This window comes from Coregonus clupeaformis, chromosome 33 (genome assembly GCF_020615455.1).
Source record: "Coregonus clupeaformis isolate EN_2021a chromosome 33, ASM2061545v1, whole genome shotgun sequence".
Lineage (NCBI taxonomy): Eukaryota > Metazoa > Chordata > Actinopteri > Salmoniformes > Salmonidae > Coregonus > Coregonus clupeaformis.
The window spans coordinates 28713190-28731083 of record NC_059224.1 but is presented as its reverse complement, the minus strand read 5'-3'; the positions used below and the strand labels follow the sequence as shown (position 1 = coordinate 28731083).

Sequence of the window (17894 nt, the reverse complement as noted above, 5' to 3'; positions counted from 1 at the left end):
CTGTATACCCCCCTACCTTGTCACAACACAACTGATTGGCTCAAACGCATTAAGATGGAAAGAAATTCCACAAATTAACTTTTAAGAAGGCACACCTGTTAATTGAAATGCATTCCAGGTGACTACCTCATGAAGCTGGTTGAGAGAATGCCAAGAGTGTGCAAAGCTGTCATCAAGGCAAAGGGTGGCTATTTGAAGAATCTCAAATATAAAATATATTTTGATTTGTTTAACACTTTTTTGGTTACTACATGATTCCATATGTGTTATTTCATAGTTTGGATGTCTTCACTATTATTCGACAATGTAAAAAATAGTAATACTTTTGACTGGTAGTGTATGTATGTTGTTTAAAAGGTCAGGGTCATGAAAAAAAATATGTCTCTGATTGCATAATGGAGGCGAAAGACTCTCCTGAAGGTAAATGAGAATGTGAATGAATGCATTTTGTAGTCGGAGTGAGCAAAGTGTTTTTGTTTTGTCTGTAGACTCTGAGATAAGTACCTTCCTGGCCTCCACCAAGAACATGGAGAAGGATGGGAGCTGGATGGATACCTGCAGGAGACAGTACTGCAAAGTCATGACCACCAAGTCCAACATTGTCTCAGGGAACGGTGGGTAATATACAATGATGTTATGTGTAGGGCAATACGTTTTTCTAGACCACGTCGTCTGACCAGGAACAACTCTGGGCCATAGATACGATACAGAGATATTCCTGGTCAGGTCACATGGTCAGAAGGGAAAAAACCCAGACCTAGACTTCTGACCTTGAATTGTTTATCAATAAAATCCCTGAATCAACATTTCAATGTTCTTGCCATTACATGATATGCTACAATCAGTACGTTTCACACTGTATTTGAAAACGATAGCTCTGTTGGGTTATAACTCATCTTGTTTATATTCAAACCACAGACAGGGGACACAGTATGTTAACATTTGATAGTCCATTAAGATCCCACATATAAATGTACGATCAATTTGTCAGTGGACAATCAATTTGTCAGTGGATGAAATGATAGGCCCATATTGAGTGTGCTGATAGACTACTAGATAATGAAGAACCAATAGCTCTCTGCATATAACTGCAGTGTATCAATGACCACTTTGAACAGGTAAACTATCTTTAGTTACAGTAAATAACTAAAGATAGTTAAGATTACTATTTTACCCACATAAGATTTTCATTTACTGTACTTGTAATTTACAATACTTGTAAATTACTGTTACGGTCTCTGAGGGTGTTCATGTCATTTATCGGTCGCTATTCATCGAAACCGTCATGATTCATTGTGTGTTCAATTGCTTCCTCTGAATGTCAATCTAAAAGAGTTCCATTCTAAATTATTGCTTGTGAAGGGATCGCGGAGTGCAGAGTAAGAGACTTCATGATTTCTTATTTAATTCAGAGACAAAGAAGTGCCCAGGAGGAGGGCCTTTGATGTATCTTAAATTATAAAAATTGTCTACACAGAGCTTCCTTTCTTCGTATATTAGATAAACAAGATGCTTGATTACCTTCCTATTTTCCCTGCTGTGTGTACAGTAAAAGCAGCTCAATTTGTACTTGCCTGATGTATCATTGAAGAGAAATGGCTTTTCAAAGGCCTCTGTGATGTTCCTAAAAACCCACTATGTGTTTCCTGTCTCCGCCCCAGTCCTGGCTGATCTACTGGAGAAGGCTGTGTTGCACCTCTCTGCTTCGCCGTCAGAGCGTTTCTTCCCACCTGCAGACTACATAGGTGAGTGAGTGAGTGAGTGAGTGAGTGAGTGAGTGAGTGAGTGAGTGAGTGAGTGAGTGAGTGAGTGAGTGAGTGAGTGAGTGAGTGAGTGAGTGAGTGAGTGAGAGAGACTTTCTGCCATTGGACGTGTCTGTGGAACATAGAGGAAAGACAGGCCTGGGAGGAACATGCCTTAGCCCTATGACAACGACACACGCTTCCTTCCATACCATGTCAGAAACCTATCTCCCTCTGACCTTTACATTTAATTGATATGGAAAGGCGTGTGTCGTGCGCCAGGCCCTTTTAGCTTATAAAGGAATGACAATGGAGATATTACCCCGACAGGCACTCCCAGTCTCCCACCCAAAGTGCCTTACTGAAATGTCGGTAGTCCTCCCAGCAAAAATAATTGTTTGAAAATACACTACATGCACATTTTTCATTCATTATGCATAACTGTTTTTGTATTCATCTTGCTTTTTTTGTGGATTTTGGCTTGAAGCTTTCCTAGTGGTGACACATTTAGCAATCAAAAGTAAAGAGAAAATGATAAAACGCTGCCATTGCTGTCACTTTCACAGCTTTGTTATCTATAATTAACTGTTTTAATTAGTGATGAGTCTCTCATCCATGTGGACATCTAATGTCAGGACAAATCAGCATCCATCCGCCACTCATATAGAATGGAACGTTTTAAATCCAACTCAAATATGGGTTTTTCATTTGTGTTATTATCATTTTCCATGTATTATTTATCTCATACAAAGTACTCATGTCATCTGGCTCTTTGTCCAGAAGTCCAAAGGCAGGTTACTTACTGTTCAGTGAAGTCAGTTGAGGCATCACTCAGGAAAACTCTTAGTAAGCACATTCTCTCCTTCTCATCACTAGTTATTTAACTAACTTTCCCTTGAAGCTCAAAGGATCCTCAGTGTTCTTTTAGCCTTATTATGCTATCAACACACATCAACGTTTTCAGGGTCCAATGAGACCTCACTGCCCATTATTTATTAATGGGAGCTAGCTAGTAACTTTAGACCAGTCAATGAAGCATTGGTGTTGATTTGAAATCTTTCTTTTCATGTTTTTTTGGAGCTTAGTTTTTGGGTTTCCTCAAACTTAGACAACTAGGCTAATAGCGTACCTTTATAACCTTTTGAGACCCCTTCCCTTATGTATGTTCCCTTATGTGTTCCTGTAGAATTCTGTTAATAAATGTCTAATAATATATGGTTGACTTGGTAACATACTGCTGTGCAGAGGTGCAAACTATCACAGATTACAAAGGGAAACCCAGCCGAGAGCTGCCCAGTGATGCGAGCATACCAGACGAGCTAAATTCCTTCTATGCTCACTTCGAGGCAAGCAACACTGAACCATGCGTGAGCGCACCAGCTGTCCCGGACGACTGTATGATCACGCTCTCCGTAGCCGATGTGAGAGAACTTTAAGACCTTTAAACAGGTTAACATTCACAAGGCCGCAGGCCCAGACTGATTACCAGGATCAGTACTCAAAGCATGCGCTGACCAGCCGGCAAGTGTCTTCACTGACATTTTCTCTCTGACCCAGTCTCTAATACCAACATGTTTCAAGCAAACCACCATAGTCCCTGTGCCTAAGAACGCGAAGGTAACCTGTCTAAATGACTACCGCCTCATAGCACTCACATCTGTAGCAATGAAATGCTTTGAAAGGCTGGTCATGGCTCATATCAACACCATCATTCCAGAAACCCTAGGACCCACTCCAATTCGTATACTGTCCCAACAGATTCACAGATGACGCAATCTCTATTGCACTCCACACTGCCCTTTCCCATCTGGACAAAAGGAACACCTACGTGAGAATGCTGTTCATTGACTACAGCTCGGCGTTCAACACCATAGTACCCTCCAAGCTCATCACTAAGCTAAGAACCATGGGACTGAACACCTCCTTCTGCAACTGGATCCTGGACTTCCTGACGGGTTGCCCCCAGGTGGTGAGGGTAGGCAACAACACATCTGCCACGCTGACCCTCAACACGGGGGCCCCTCATGGGTGCGTGCTCAGTCTCCTCCTGTACTCCCTGTTCACCCATGACTGCATGGCCGTGCACGACTCCCAACACCATCATTAAGTTTGCCGACAACGCAACGGTGGTAGGCCTGATCACCAACGACAATGAGACAGCCTATAGGGAGGAGGTCAGAAACCTGGCAGTGTAGTGCCAGGACAACAACCTCTACCGCAACGTCAGCAAGACAAAGGAGCTTATCGTGGACTACAGGAAACGGAGGGCCGAATACGCCCCCATTCTCATCGACAGGGCTGTAGTAGAGCGGGTCGAGAGCTTCAAGTTCCTCTGTGTCCACATCACTAAGGACCTATCATGGTCCAAACACACCAACACATTCATTAAGAGGGCATGACATCGCCTCTTCCCCCCCCTCAGGAGGCTGAGAAGATTTGGCATGGGCCCACAGAAGTTCTACAGCTGCACCACTGAGAGCATATTGACTGCAACTGCTTGGCATCCGACCGCAAGGCGCTACAGAGGGTAGTGAGTACGGCCCAGTACATCACTGGGGCCGAACTCCCTGCCATCCAGGACCTCTATACCAGGCGGTGTCAGAGCGCCAAGTCTGTGACCAAAAGGCCCCTTTTATTACTTATTTATTTATCTTAATTGTTTTGCACTGACTCCCTTGCACACTCACTAAACTCTACCCACACACTCACACACACAAAACACACACACATGCATATTGAAGCCATACACACACACTCACAGACACACTTCCACACACGCTGCTGCTACTCTGTTTATTATATATCCTGATTGCCTAGTCACTTGTACACCTACCCACATGTACATACTGTATTACCTCAACTACCTCGTACCCATGCACATTAACTCGGTACTGGTACTCCTTGTATATAGCCTTGTTATTGTTTTTATTGTGTTACTATTTCCTTTTTTATTTAGCAAATATGTGTCTTAATTAACTCTGCACTGTTAATTAAGCATTTCACTGTGAAGTCTACACCTGTTGTATTCGGCACGTGACCAATAAAATTACATTTGTATTTAATTTTATGTATTCTTTCTCCGCTTCGCTTGCTTATCTCAAACAAACACTGGAGTCTCTTTGTGGGCTGTAGCTCACAATGAACGGTGAATCGTAGAAAAGGTCTAAAGAAACTTGGAAAAGTCAAGAAAACCATTTCTCTCTCACACTCCCATGCCCTGTTTTCCCCTTTTGTCCTTTCCTCCGTGAAGTTATTCCTTTCACCAAATGGCCAATCAGGGGAGCAGCTGTCATATCCTGTGCGGTTTAGCTCTCTTCCCCTCTCCTGTCATGGCTTGTGATTGACATTAACAACAGGCTCACAGATTTGCTCAAGTCGAGGGGCTGCCATTATGTGGTGGAGAGTCATTTTCTGGAGTTCCTTCACCTCACTCCCAGGCAATGGAAGATGGGAGAGAGAAGCCATTCATCTCCATTAGATAGTAATTTCAATCAGTGAGTGGCACTGATATCAATAAGTAGGGAAGAGTAGTTTCCATAGAGCTGCAGGTGTCAGTCTGGGTTTACTTCACTCTCATCAAGGTAATTTTCTCAATTAAAGCATGCATTGGTTTCTATGATGAATACAAAATACTCGTCTGATCGTCTCTGTGATGTATCACTTGATGCGAGATTAGGGTTTGTGTCATGCCGCAGTCATTGAACTGAAATGTTTATTGATGCCTGGGGAATGCGAGTGAGTAAACCCCTGGTAATTTCCAGTTCCTTTATTGCGTGTTTTATAGCGTCGGAGAGCGGCGTAAAGACTGGCAGCCTGTCGTATGTGGACCAGCTGGGGATTCAGGCCTCTCTCAGGTAACGCCGTCTGCATCCTCAAAGTCTGAACCTCCCAGCTTTGTTCCAATCCCCCCAGTAAGCACCAGCCATTTTCTCAGAGAGGGTAGGTACTCAACGGCCAATAAAGATAACAAAAAAACGATTATTACAGAATTATATGGTGATCAGCGGTATTGCAGAGACATTCTAGAACAATATGTAAACTTTCTATGAACTCAAATAAGATATTGCATACTCTTTGTGCAATATGCTAATGAAGAGATGAGCATTAAGACAAGGCTCATTTATACTAATTATTTCCTTCTATTAACCCTAATTGTTCTGATTGCACACCACATAATTTGTTAAATAGATGAGTCAAAGTGTGATCTACAGTAGAATCCTGAATGTTTGAATTTGCGTCTGTTTGTTTGTAGGTATGGGAGATATCTTAAGTTACTGAGGGATGACTCTGAGCAGGACCTCTGTCTTTTGATGAAGCATTGCCAAGAGCTCCTCTCTCAACAGAGAGCCAAACTCACGTCGGAGCTTTGTATCCTTATCAGCTATGTTCGACTATTCCAGAGTCAGTAAAGTGATATCTATTATTTTCTCTCAGAGGAAGAAGAGATATTTTACACCTGCCTAAGAAAAAAAGACATTGCGTTGCTTTTTTCAAGGATGCAACATGAACACTCGAGGCTTTCAGAAACATTTTCCTCAATAGAATGATACTTGAAGTTCTGCTGAGATTCCTCTCTTTATTCCCTGATAAGAGCCTCTCATGACTATGCTCTGTTTTAAATTCAGATTCATACGTCTATGTTTATCATCATGACTGGTCGCGTCCACTCCCCTACAGTATGTGTCTGTCAATCACATTGCGTCCCGCCTCGGGCCCCTCAATCTTTAACCCCTCTCTCCTGCCTGCTGAGACTGACCTGTGGTGCGCTAGGTAAGATGCTGTGGTTGTTATAGTGGCCCTGACATTACCCCTGGTCTGGCTGTTCTGCTGGGGGGCCATGGTGATGTCCAGTCAGACAAGCCCAAATGTTGCACTCTGTCAGAGCCTCTCCTTGACTCCCCTCCACCAGACACTCTGCAGGGAGCCTACCCTGGCCACGACTGGTTCGCCTCCACCGTGTTCCTCATCATGGCTGGAGACATGGAGAGAGCCCTCCGCCTTCTCCTCCACCTCTCCACCCTGCTCACATCAGCCTTCCTCTGGCCCGCCAGGCTCCACGGATCGGTGAGTCCAGCAGCCCACCCTTCGCTCTCCCGGGAAGGGACTGAATACCAAGCTGCCTCCAGTCTGATGGATAGAGCGTAGCTGTTTTTCCTTTTCTCCCCCTGCTCTCTCCCTCTGTTTCTCCCTGCCTTCTATTTGCATGCAGCTTTGGAAGTAATCAATGAAGAGGACGGTTAAAGTATGAAAGGAGATAAACACTTCTTTCATTTGGTGGGAGTGTGTAATGAATCCTGCTGCAATTTGATTCTTATTAAATACTGTCATTTGTATGGCCATACATTGAAAAGATGAGTTGCATTTTAATGCTAAATATTCTCACCCAATTTATGCACCACAAGCCAAATCATACACGTTTTGAGTTATGTTATCGTTTGTATCTGTGTAGACTAGGGATTCATAATACTGCATGTTTTCTTGATGGAAATGGTGAATATGATAAGATTATGGTGGAATAGTCATTATCATTGTCCCCATTTACATTTGGAAGCAGCAATCTCTGGCTGCTGATGACGGTGAATACCCAGCCGTTAATAGAGTTTCAGCAGTAAGAATATGCCTTGGAAATGGTGGAAGAGTTTGTACAACTGATTACAATTCTTCATGGCTCTGCCATCCGAGCAGCAGTGCATGCAAATCAGGATGTTGCCAGGCAGATGGTAGTAAGCACACCATGTCGCAGATGAGGGAGAATTACTAAACAGCGGTAGGTACAATCCTCTGTAAATTTGATGCGGTCGATGCTGTCAATACCTAGGAGAACAGAGGGACAAGTAATTAAGTGATAGTAGCAAATGTATACAGTGTACCCAGGGAAACACATACACGCACGCACACACACTGCATTCTCTGAAAGCATTGGGCTCTGACAATTCTGTTGTTTTAAGGAAATTGAGGAGTGAAAATCAGACCAATCAGCTGTCTGCTGTCGGTTTGTGTGGCATTTGACGTTCACATTTGGCAAGTTTAGCTATTAACCTACAGATCTTGGTTTTTGTAGTTATTTCTATGCTTTGTAAATCTGAACTTTTCTTCACCTTTTAGGTTCACCTCCCCATGGAGATTGCTCAGTCTAGCATCCATCCAGTCTACTCATGCACAACACACTATGTAGAGATGCTACTGAAGACTGAAGTGCCTCTGGTCTTCTCTGCCTTCAGGATGTCCGGTTTTACCCCCTCCCAGGTACAATATCACCCTCCGTCCTTTCACTTTTCCTCTCATCAGGATCGTATTATAATCAAATTGACACCCTAGGGGCCATTTTGACCTTGCTTATGACCATTCAAATGGGATATAAATGAGTTTTCATGAAACAGCATAATACGTTTTCCTCAAGGTGACAGTAGTACTTATTCTCCATGTAAAAGTTCAGAACTGAGGCTGCAGAATCCCTCTGTTGTTCAGCTTGCCACAGTTGATTCCCTTGACGTAAACTTTCATCCTCAAACAAAAAGTTCACCTTGAAAATCTTGCTTTTGATCTCATCTCCTTTTGGCTCAGTGTTTCAGGCAGACTGTCATCTCAGATGTAATATGTGTCAACAGGGAGTATAAGCCAAAGAGTCTCTCACAATAAAAAAGTTTATAATATAGCTTTTAAGTCAAAGTCATTGGGTGCAAACTATTGAATGCACTTCCTCCCAGTTTCCCAATCACAGCTCTATATATAAATAGAGGTATATTTCCCAGCCATCTTGTGGCAGTATTTAGGGTATTGTTCGCACCCAGTCTCGTAGAATCCGAGGTCAATCCCGCTGAAGGGGCGCCATCATGCCCGGACAACTGCAAGAAGGCTTCAGCTGCGTCGTAACGAATCGGTTTGACCAGCTATTGAACGATGAATCAGATCCGTTCGAGGTGTTAAAGGCGGCGGAGAACAAGAAGAAAGAGACGGACGCAGCTGGTATCACCAAGTCAGCAGCCCAAGCTGCCAAGCAGCCCAAGAAAGAGTCACAGAAGGACAGGAAGAATCCGCTCCTTGACAAGAAAGATGAAACTCAGGCTCCAGTACCTCTGAAGAAAGAAGTTATCAGGCGGGTGGGCCGGAGGCCGGACCAGCAGGGCCAGCCTGGCACCCAGGGCGGGCAGGGGGAAGAGCGGCCCACCGGCAACAGGAGGCCGGACAACAGGAGACCCCCACGCGAGCGCCGCTTCGACAAACCCCTCGAGGACAAACCCGATGGCGGAGAGAGATGAGAGTTCTCTGCAGACAAGCCTCTAGGAGTCCGGCCCCCCAGAGGGCGTGGTGGCACCCGTGGTGGGCATGGGCTGGGGCGACGGCTTCGACTCCCGCGGCAAACGAGACTTCGACAGACACAGTGGCGGCGACAAACCTCAGAAATCTGAGGAGAAGCGCGGCGGGAGTGGCACTCACAACTGGGGGAACCCCAAGGACGAAATGAGTGGTGATGCTGAACAGACTACTGCCCCTGAGGAAACCCCTGAGGGAGAGGAACACCCTCCTGCTGACTCTGAGAATAAGGAGAACGAAGTAGAGGAACCTAAGGAGGAGGGCCCCAAGGAGATGACCCTGGACGAATGGAAGGCCATGCAGGACAAGGAACGTGCCATGGTGGAGTTCAACATCCGCAATCCCAATGAGGGCGCCGACAGCAAGTGGAACAAGGGCTACGTGCTGCACAAGTCCAAGAGTGAAGATGTCAGCGACGAAAAGCCTAAAGACAGACCAGCTGTGATTGATACTCCATAGATTGAAGCAGACATGACCCCCCTGTTCAAGGGAAACCCTGATGAAATCGGCCCGGAACACCACTTCCGCAAGCCCGCCAATGACATCACGGCCCAGCTGGAGATCAACTTTGGAGACCTGGGCCGCCCTGGGCGTAGGCGCGGGGGAGCCCGTGGAGGAATGGGAGGCCGCGGTGGAGGAGGCCGATCCGACCGTCCGGCTCGTGCCGGGGGAGTTCGACCCGAAAAGCCGGGTGGATTGTCCGACGAAAAGAAGACAGTCATCCATACCATTCACACCTGAGGACTGATAAAAAGACAAAAAAAAATAGGAAAAATGACTTCTCTTGTTACACTGAAGCAAGTTATTGGTAGAAGTTTTGTATTTAGAGACATGATAGCAGGGATGTTTTCATACATTATTTGTTTTTTTCAGAGAATATGCGTATATACTTCATGGATATTTTTTTGTATTGCTGCTCGGATATATACATTTCCAAGATAGAGGTTGAAGAGTGTGTGCGTGTGTGTCTATTTCCCCCGCGAGGCTTTGGCTGGCTTTCCTCATGACTTTACCAGAATATTTTGGGGTAATCTTAGACAAGCTTTTATTTTGAAGGGGTGACTTTTAAGTCATGCATTACTCAGATGTTAAACGTACAATACATTTTAGTACCTTTGTACTAAATCTATGAACTGTGTTTTTAAAAGTCTAGTGACTCCTTAAGCTTAATATGTTTCTGCTTGTCATGCAGTGAAAGTTGATGCCTCCAGTTTCCTTTTTGGTTTCCTTTTATTTTCCTATTGATAGCTTGGCTCTTGTTTTTCTGGTGGACCAGTGGTTGGTGTGCTTTATCCCTGGTCCAGATGTTACTACCTGTGTCTCTAGGGCAGCCATGGCCCAAATGTGTTTCTAGGCTGGTCCTTGTAGGTCGTACAGGCTATACTGTTAGAAACCTTAGGACCACTATGCGAATATATTGTATTTTTGTGTGTGTGTGTGTGTGTGTGTGTGTGTGTGTGTGTGTGTGAGTGATTGGGTTGAGTGTGAATGTGAACAATAGTTACTTAAACACTTGAAGTACTCCCCTGCCACGAACTTGACATTCTCCAGGAACTTGACCACAAGTTCAAAGCAGCTCAGTTTGGCCTGAAGTAGTTTTTATTTCTGAGAACATAGTTGTTTCTCTCTAGGTAAGATAGTGGACTGTGGACATATCTTGCACTTGGAGTATTTGATAAATGTAGTATTCGTAGTCCTAGCTTTTAGAGTTTGGAAAGAACATGTTCCTATCAGCACCAGAACTCTGAAGTGAAGCGTGTTAGTTTCTTCCCCTCTTGTGATCATCTTTGCTGTTTTTTTTGTATTATTTTGTTATTACTACAGCCGCACTACTGCATAATTTGTCTGAAAGAAGTGGGCCGTTCAATGTGGAGCAATCGAGTGCTACAGAATGTATGACTGCTAATCGTGCTTATAGTCATCTGTGTCTTGCAAGGTTTTATTGCCCCGTGTAGCTCAGTTGGTAGAGCATGGCGTTTGCAACGCCAGGGGTTGTGGGTTCGATTCCCACAGTGGGCCAGTATGAAAAATGTATGCACTCACTAACTGTAAGTCGCTCTGGATAAGAGCGTCTGCTAAATGACTAAAATGTAAAATGTAAATAAATCCAGTATATTCTTTGCCATAAATGAAAATATGCCCTAATAAATTACGTTTTGAAAACATGACAAATCAGGAATCACGTAATGAATCTGACCTTCAGATGAGGTCACCTTCATCAGGAATGGCAAGATATTATTGTGCACCTGGGTGCCTCGTTAAAATTCCAGCTGCAGCTATGCCACATCCTTTGGAGTTGCTAGGAAGAATATTCAGAGAACATAAACATATAGAGTAAATTGCAGTGTGGAGTGGGTGGGCAGAGGTGGAGGGCCTAGCAGAACAGGCTAGGTCTGTCTGACTGAATAGTTCAAGTTGAATGTCACTTCTTTCCCTTCAAAATACTGTCATTGAAAATACCTTGAGAAGACAATGCATTCTCAACATGATCTTGGAGGCCCAGTTAAAAAGAACTGTAAAGGGTGTCCAGTGTACTGGTGATTCTAACAAGAAAACAAATTAGGATTTGTCATTGTTTTTATTGGTGCATTACATGAGCTTGATAGTAATCCATTATGCATTGGAAATAGCTATTGTCATCTGCGTGTTTCAGTATCCTAGGTAGAGTATTAAGTCAGTTAATTATGGTTAGAGTCAGAATGTCCAGTTATTTTTCATGTAACCCCAGTAGGTAAAGCACATGGTAGACTTACAACCACTCTGCATGCTCCACAAAGCTACTGCATCAAAGCCTTAATACTATTTTCTCCAAGTTATTAGATAAAAAAATGCATAACCCTTTATTTTCATCACTTCAACCATGTCATTTTCTGGTTTACATTCTTTATATCATTTATTAAATGTGTGGGCGGGTGTTTCTCCAGATGTGTGTGCAGTGGCTGGGCCAGTGTTTCTGGAACTACCTGGACTGGCCTGAGATCTGCCACTACGTGTCTACCTGCGTGGTGATGGGGCCGGACTACCAGGTGTACATGTGTGTGGCTGTGCTGAAACACCTGCATCAGGACATCCTGCAGCACACGCAGACCCAGGACCTGCAGGTCTTCCTCAAGGTGAGTTTGTCTACCTGGGGTTAGTGAATCTGTCTTCAGCAGATAACAGCAGTCCCCGCTCCATCAACAGACAGTCGTTTGAATAAAAGATCATGTTATGGCTGTCTCTGGAGATATTCTTGTGATGAATTGTAGCATGCATTTTGTCGCAAATACAGCTTGACAGAAAGACGCTTAAGCAGTCTCTTCATTGTCCTCGGTTCAACTTGGAAAGTTTGAAACATGCTACCTTGTAAATGCTCATTGAGGTTCACACTTTGAACAATAGGAGAACGGTTTTAGGCAGACTTCGGATGGGTTTGTTAGGTTTTGTACATATCTTCGCCTGCTGAGTATATCTATATTTCATCTAAATAAAACATTGAAATGGAAATGACTTGTTACAATTGTTCTTGATATCAGTCTGCAGCTTGATGCGGTGGAAGACACAAAGTGAAAAAGCATTGTCAGTGACTCAGATGTGGCATGAAAAATTGAAAATAAAGCCTTTCTTTGTTCATCAGAATTCTAAAGAAATTGCCTGTCATTACACAATGCTGCCATAGGTTCTCAGCCAACATGACTTGGCTTTTTCAAAGAACTGCTCCGAAACATTTTCTGAAGTGCCTTCCAACATGTCCACTTCTGCCCCCACTTACTTCTCTCTCACAGTAAGAGTAAGAGCTAGGCTGCAGTACAGTTTTGGTACCTTACTTGCTGTATGAATTCTTATCTGTTCACTCTTCACTATTTCCACGTTTGACGGTGTTTAATTCAAATCAAATCAAATTGTATTTGTCACATGTGCCGAATTCAACCGTTGTAGACCTTACAGTGAAATGCTTACTTACAGTGAGGGGAAAAAAGTATTTGATCCCCTGCTGATTTTGTACGTTTGCCCACTGACAAAGAAATGATCAGTCTATAATTTTAATGGTAGGTTTATTTGAACAGTGAGAGACAGAATAACAACAACAAAATCCAGAAAAACGCATGTCAAAAATGTTATAAATTGATTTGCATTTTAATGAGGGAAATAAGTATTTGACCCCCTCTCAATCAGAAAGATTTCTGGCTCCCAGGTGTCTTTTATACAGGTAACGAGCTGAGATTAGGAGCACACTCTTAAAGGGAGTGCTCCTAATCTCAGCTTGTTACCTGTATAAAAGACACCTGTCCACAGAAGCAATCAATCAATCAGATTCCAAACTCTCCACCATGGCCAAGACCAAAGAGCTCTCCAAGGATGTCAGGGACAAGATTGTAGACCTACACAAGGCTCGAATGGGCTACAAGACCATCGCCAAGCAGCTTGGTGAGAAGGTGACAACAGTTGGTGCGATTATTCGCAAATGGAAGAAACACAAAATAACTGTCAATCTCCCTCGGCCTGGGGCTCCATGCAAGATCTCACCTCGTGGAGTTGCAATGATCATGAGAACGGTGAGGAATCAGCCCAGAACTACACGGGAGGATCTTGTCAATGATCTCAAGGCAGCTGGGACCATAGTCACCAAGAAAACAATTGGTAACACACTACGCCGTGAAGGACTGAAATCCTGCAGCGCCCGCAAGGTCCCCCCTGCTCAAGAAAGCACATATACAGGCCCGTCTAAAGTTTGCCAATGAACATCTGAATGATTCAGAGGAGAACTGGGTGAAAGTGTTGTGGTCAGATGAGACCAAAATGGAGCTCTTTGGCATCAACTCAACTCGCCGTGTTTGGAGGAGGAGGAATGCTGCCTATGACCCCAAGAACACCATCCCCACCGTCAAACATGGAGGTGGAAACATTATGCTTTGGGGGTGTTTTTCTGCTAAGGGGACAGGACAACTTCACCGCATCAAAGGGACGATGGACGGGGCCATGTACCGTCAAATCTTGGGTGAGAACCTCCTTCCCTCAGCCAGGGCATTGAAAATGGGTTGTGGATGGGTATTCCAGCATGACAATGACCCAAAACACACGGCCAAGGCAACAAAGGAGTGGCTAAAGAAGAAGCACATTAAGGTCCTGGAGTGGCCTAGCCAGTCTCCAGACCTTAATCCCATAGAAAATCTGTGGAGGGAGCTGAAGGTTCGAGTTGCCAAACGTCAGCCTCGAAACCTTAATGACTTGGAGAAGATCTGCAAAGAGGAGTGGGACAAAATCCCTCCTGAGATGTGTGCAAACCTGGTGGCCAACTACAAGAAACGTCTGACCTCTGTGATTGCCAACAAGGGTTTTGCCACCAAGTACTAGGTCATGTTTTGCAGAGGGGTCAAATACTTATTTCCCTCATTGAAATGCAAATCAATTTATAACATTTTTTACATGCGTTTTTCTGGATTTTTTTGTTGTTATTCTGTCTCTCACTGTTCAAATAAACCTACCATTAAATTTATAGACTGATCATTTCTTTGTCAGTGGGCAAACGTACAAAATCAGCAGGGGATCAAATACTTTTTTCCCTCACTGTACAAGCCTTTAACCAACAATGCAAAATAAGTGTTTAGTAAAAAAATTGATGTTAAAAAATAAAAATAATTAAAGAGCAGCAGTAAAATAAAATAACAGTAGGGAGGCAGGGTACCAGTACAGAGTCAATGTGCGGGTGGTAAGTGATAAAGGGAAATTGCATTAGTCATTTTGATGGATTTTCAAACAAAGATTGCCATTATCAACTACAGAGAAAGAAACAGGAAGAAATGTCACTCCATTAAGTAGGATGTTCTTCATGCTAATCTCACATTTGTCATGATGGAACTCTCATGTTTTAACGGGGTGATTTAAGTGAATGTGCTCCTGAACATAGATAACAGGTCTGCCTTATATCTGGCAATGTACTCAAACACACAGACCTTGTACCTGTACCTCTACATCATTTAAAGCATGAATATAAGGATGTGAAATTAGCTTTGCAATTGTTTGCTCAGGGTTGTTCTGTGTCATTGGCTTTTGGGGCTATATTGTAAAAATTCATGAAAATAGAATTAGCTTTTTGATCATAATTTAAGGTTAGGCATTAGGGTTAGCAGTGTGGTTAAGGTTAGGTTTAAAATCAGATTTTATGACTTTCTGGCTGTGCTAGCTAGTGACCCCTGCAGAGCTGCCTCCAGGGCAAGATTCATGACAATAAATGCCAACCTGCCCTTTGGGTGCTGTGTTCTGTAGGTAGCAAACAGAATACACTTGCACTGCACACATCGAGTTTCCAGGGAACCCATCAAAGTTTATTTGCTCTGTTTTTCATTTTCATTGTCTGTGAACTTGAGAATCAACTTAAATGATGTATCACTCCGAGAGTAATTATAACACTTTAAATTAAGTTGCTGACAGTACAAATTACCAAATTAAATGTTATTTTGTCCCTAGCATTTTGGCCACGATCCAATTGGGGTTGTTAAGTTGTAATTAGGCCATACACATACTGGCTGCACTATTACAGGTTGTTGAAGTCCATGTTGTTGTTGGTTGTATATTGCTATGCCACCCCCACACACACAGCCCATAAAGGACTGGGCTAGGAGCCTAACCAGAGTTGTTGTGTTCTCTTCTCTCCCCTTGTTTCCCATCAGGAGGAGCCCATCCAAGGCTTCAGAGTGAGTAATTACCTGGAGTACATGGAGGGTCTGGAGCGCAGTTACAGAACAATGGTACTGACAGACATGAAGAATATCTCCCAGAGAATCAGCTAGCAGTGCTAAGACACACAATAGCCTCCACTCACCAGGCTGCACTGGGACTGGTTATAACAAGGTAAAGGCTTCTCATGATGGGATTAACCAGCGTGGGTACCTGGGGAGTCTCATACTACCTGTTGTATGGATTGAGGAAACATTTGATATAGTGTATGCTCTCTGTAAATGTTATTTTGTTATCTCTAAGGTCTGTTAATATTCCTCGCCACATTTAAAGATGGCATATAATGTATGACATATTATTTAACAGATAGGGATAATGTTATGAAATACATGGTAATGAACTTCTTGCTTGATGTACTGTCTTGTCTATTTACGTCTTCATGGATCTTCTTGAAATGTTATGATCATTCTCTATATTAATCCAACCTTAAGGGCATATGATATTTACCTGTAAACCTACTGACCTCTATTATCCGATATAACCACTACTAATACCTCCACTAGACAATATGATGACTGTTTGGTCACGCCTTTTCATTATAATTCTACTCGTCAATGCATTACAGATCCTAAGGTCTTAACCGTAATGGGAGGTATAGGGTCTGTATACGTGCCGCCAGTGTAGCTTACCAAGTGGCTCTATGTTATGGGTCCAATCTCCTCATAGAGAGGCTTAATGATGACCATTGAGAGGCAACGTGTTGTTGTGACAAGGCTTAGTAAACAGCCCCTCTCTCTTTTTCAGCTGAACCATCTGATACGAACACCACTGAATAATGAATGAGATCATTAAAGCCTTTGGTTTCTCCAACACAACTGTTAAATATTATATACTGTTGACCATCTACATAGGGCAAAGGTCGATAGAAATCAGTACCACAAAATGTTTACCCGATAAGCACTTGACGTGACGTTTAAAAGTAGTTAGACTTTTTATCTTTGATCTCCATGTATTAAATAAAATTGAGCCTCCTGTCTAGGTTTGATTATCTGTCGGTTCCCTTTCTCCCCTGTTGGTACGACCCATAATTCCATTGTGCTAAATCAATTAATTTTAGTGTAATGAGCTGTTTATTTAAATTATGTGAAAAATGTCATTATTGGCCAACACTGCTGCATCTGCTGGAGATAGCGCTTAGATTACATTTTAGAAATGACAACAGCAACCTTTACAGTAATGTTGAATCTAATAGTTAATCTCAATGATAGACTTTAAATTACAGGAACTAATTTGAATTGGCTAATTAGTTATCATTACACTGATTGTGGTAATTAAGACACACCCTCAGCTGCTGTGCGATGCTACATGAGCCGTGCCAAGCCTTCTCTTTGCAGATTCCCTATACTGTAGGCTATGTGTTAGAAATATATATATTTTTTTATGTATTTTTTTACTAGCATTTCGGTGGTTACTAATGCCCATGTTGGTGCAGTATACTGTTCACCTTGCATGCGTGTGGTGCAGGGTGGTTTGGGAATAACAACTCAGTACCTCACACCATTACATCAGACATATTGTTGGGCAACCACCTCATAGTATAGTATAGGTCATTGGATGCCATCTGAACTTAGCATTTTACAACCACCTCTTTGCTGACTATAACAATTTACAATTGTTTATTGATCCAAAAGTGCATCAAGCAGCGGTAGAAACTCCATAACTTGAGTCTCCATTCCATTGCTGCCTCCCCTTTAATTTGAAATGGGCTAGTGTTGATTAAAATGCAAGATGTAGACTTCTCATAGTCCCTCTGCCTAAACCCTGCTTACATCAACCCCTAGATTGACAGTTTGTCTCTTCTGAGAGAGAATAGAACGATGGAGAGAAAATAATACATTCCGTTCCCTTCGTTGGATAGAGGTGGAAGAAGGAATAGGATGTAAAGGACAAAACAATAGGGAGATTTTGAAGAAATATTCTTTGTCATGGACACAGGTTCTGAATTGGTGGATATTCACAAGGCAACATTTTGCTTGGCCTTTTAAGATTGTGATGGCTTTGCTGTCCCCAACGTAGTGGCTAAGCGGTTGGCTCTGTGTGTCCTGTGCCTTTCTCCACATCTAATCTAATGCCTCCATGATCTAACCTTTCATAATTGTATTAGTCCACAGTCACACTTCG

The 17894-nt window shown here is 43.0% G+C and overlaps 1 protein-coding gene and 1 pseudogene across 5 annotated transcripts in view; both read left to right on the top strand.

Moving 5' to 3' along the window:
• The window catches only part of tbc1d32 (TBC1 domain family, member 32), a 57598-nt gene extending 40803 nt beyond the window's left edge, over positions 1-16795 (top strand). For 3 of the 5 annotated variants that reach the window (XM_041860642.2, XM_041860641.1, XM_041860640.1), the window contains exons 27-34: positions 489-614; positions 1662-1745; positions 5527-5596; positions 5995-6110; positions 6652-6806; positions 7848-7988; positions 11981-12169; positions 15707-16793. In XM_041860642.2, coding sequence (XP_041716576.1) covers positions 489-614; positions 1662-1745; positions 5527-5596; positions 5995-6110; positions 6652-6806; positions 7848-7988; positions 11981-12169; positions 15707-15826 — 1001 coding nt within the window. In that variant the 3' untranslated portion in view covers positions 15827-16793. Of the gene's footprint in view, positions 1-488; positions 615-1661; positions 1746-5526; positions 5597-5994; positions 6111-6651; positions 6807-7847; positions 7989-11980; positions 12170-15706 lie in introns of all 5 variants that reach the window. The other 2 variants (XR_005996718.1, XM_041860639.2) reach the window with 2 other exon arrangements.
• LOC121548625 lies at positions 8576-9797 on the top strand (annotated as a pseudogene).
• Positions 16796-17894: the final 1099 nt, after the last annotated feature.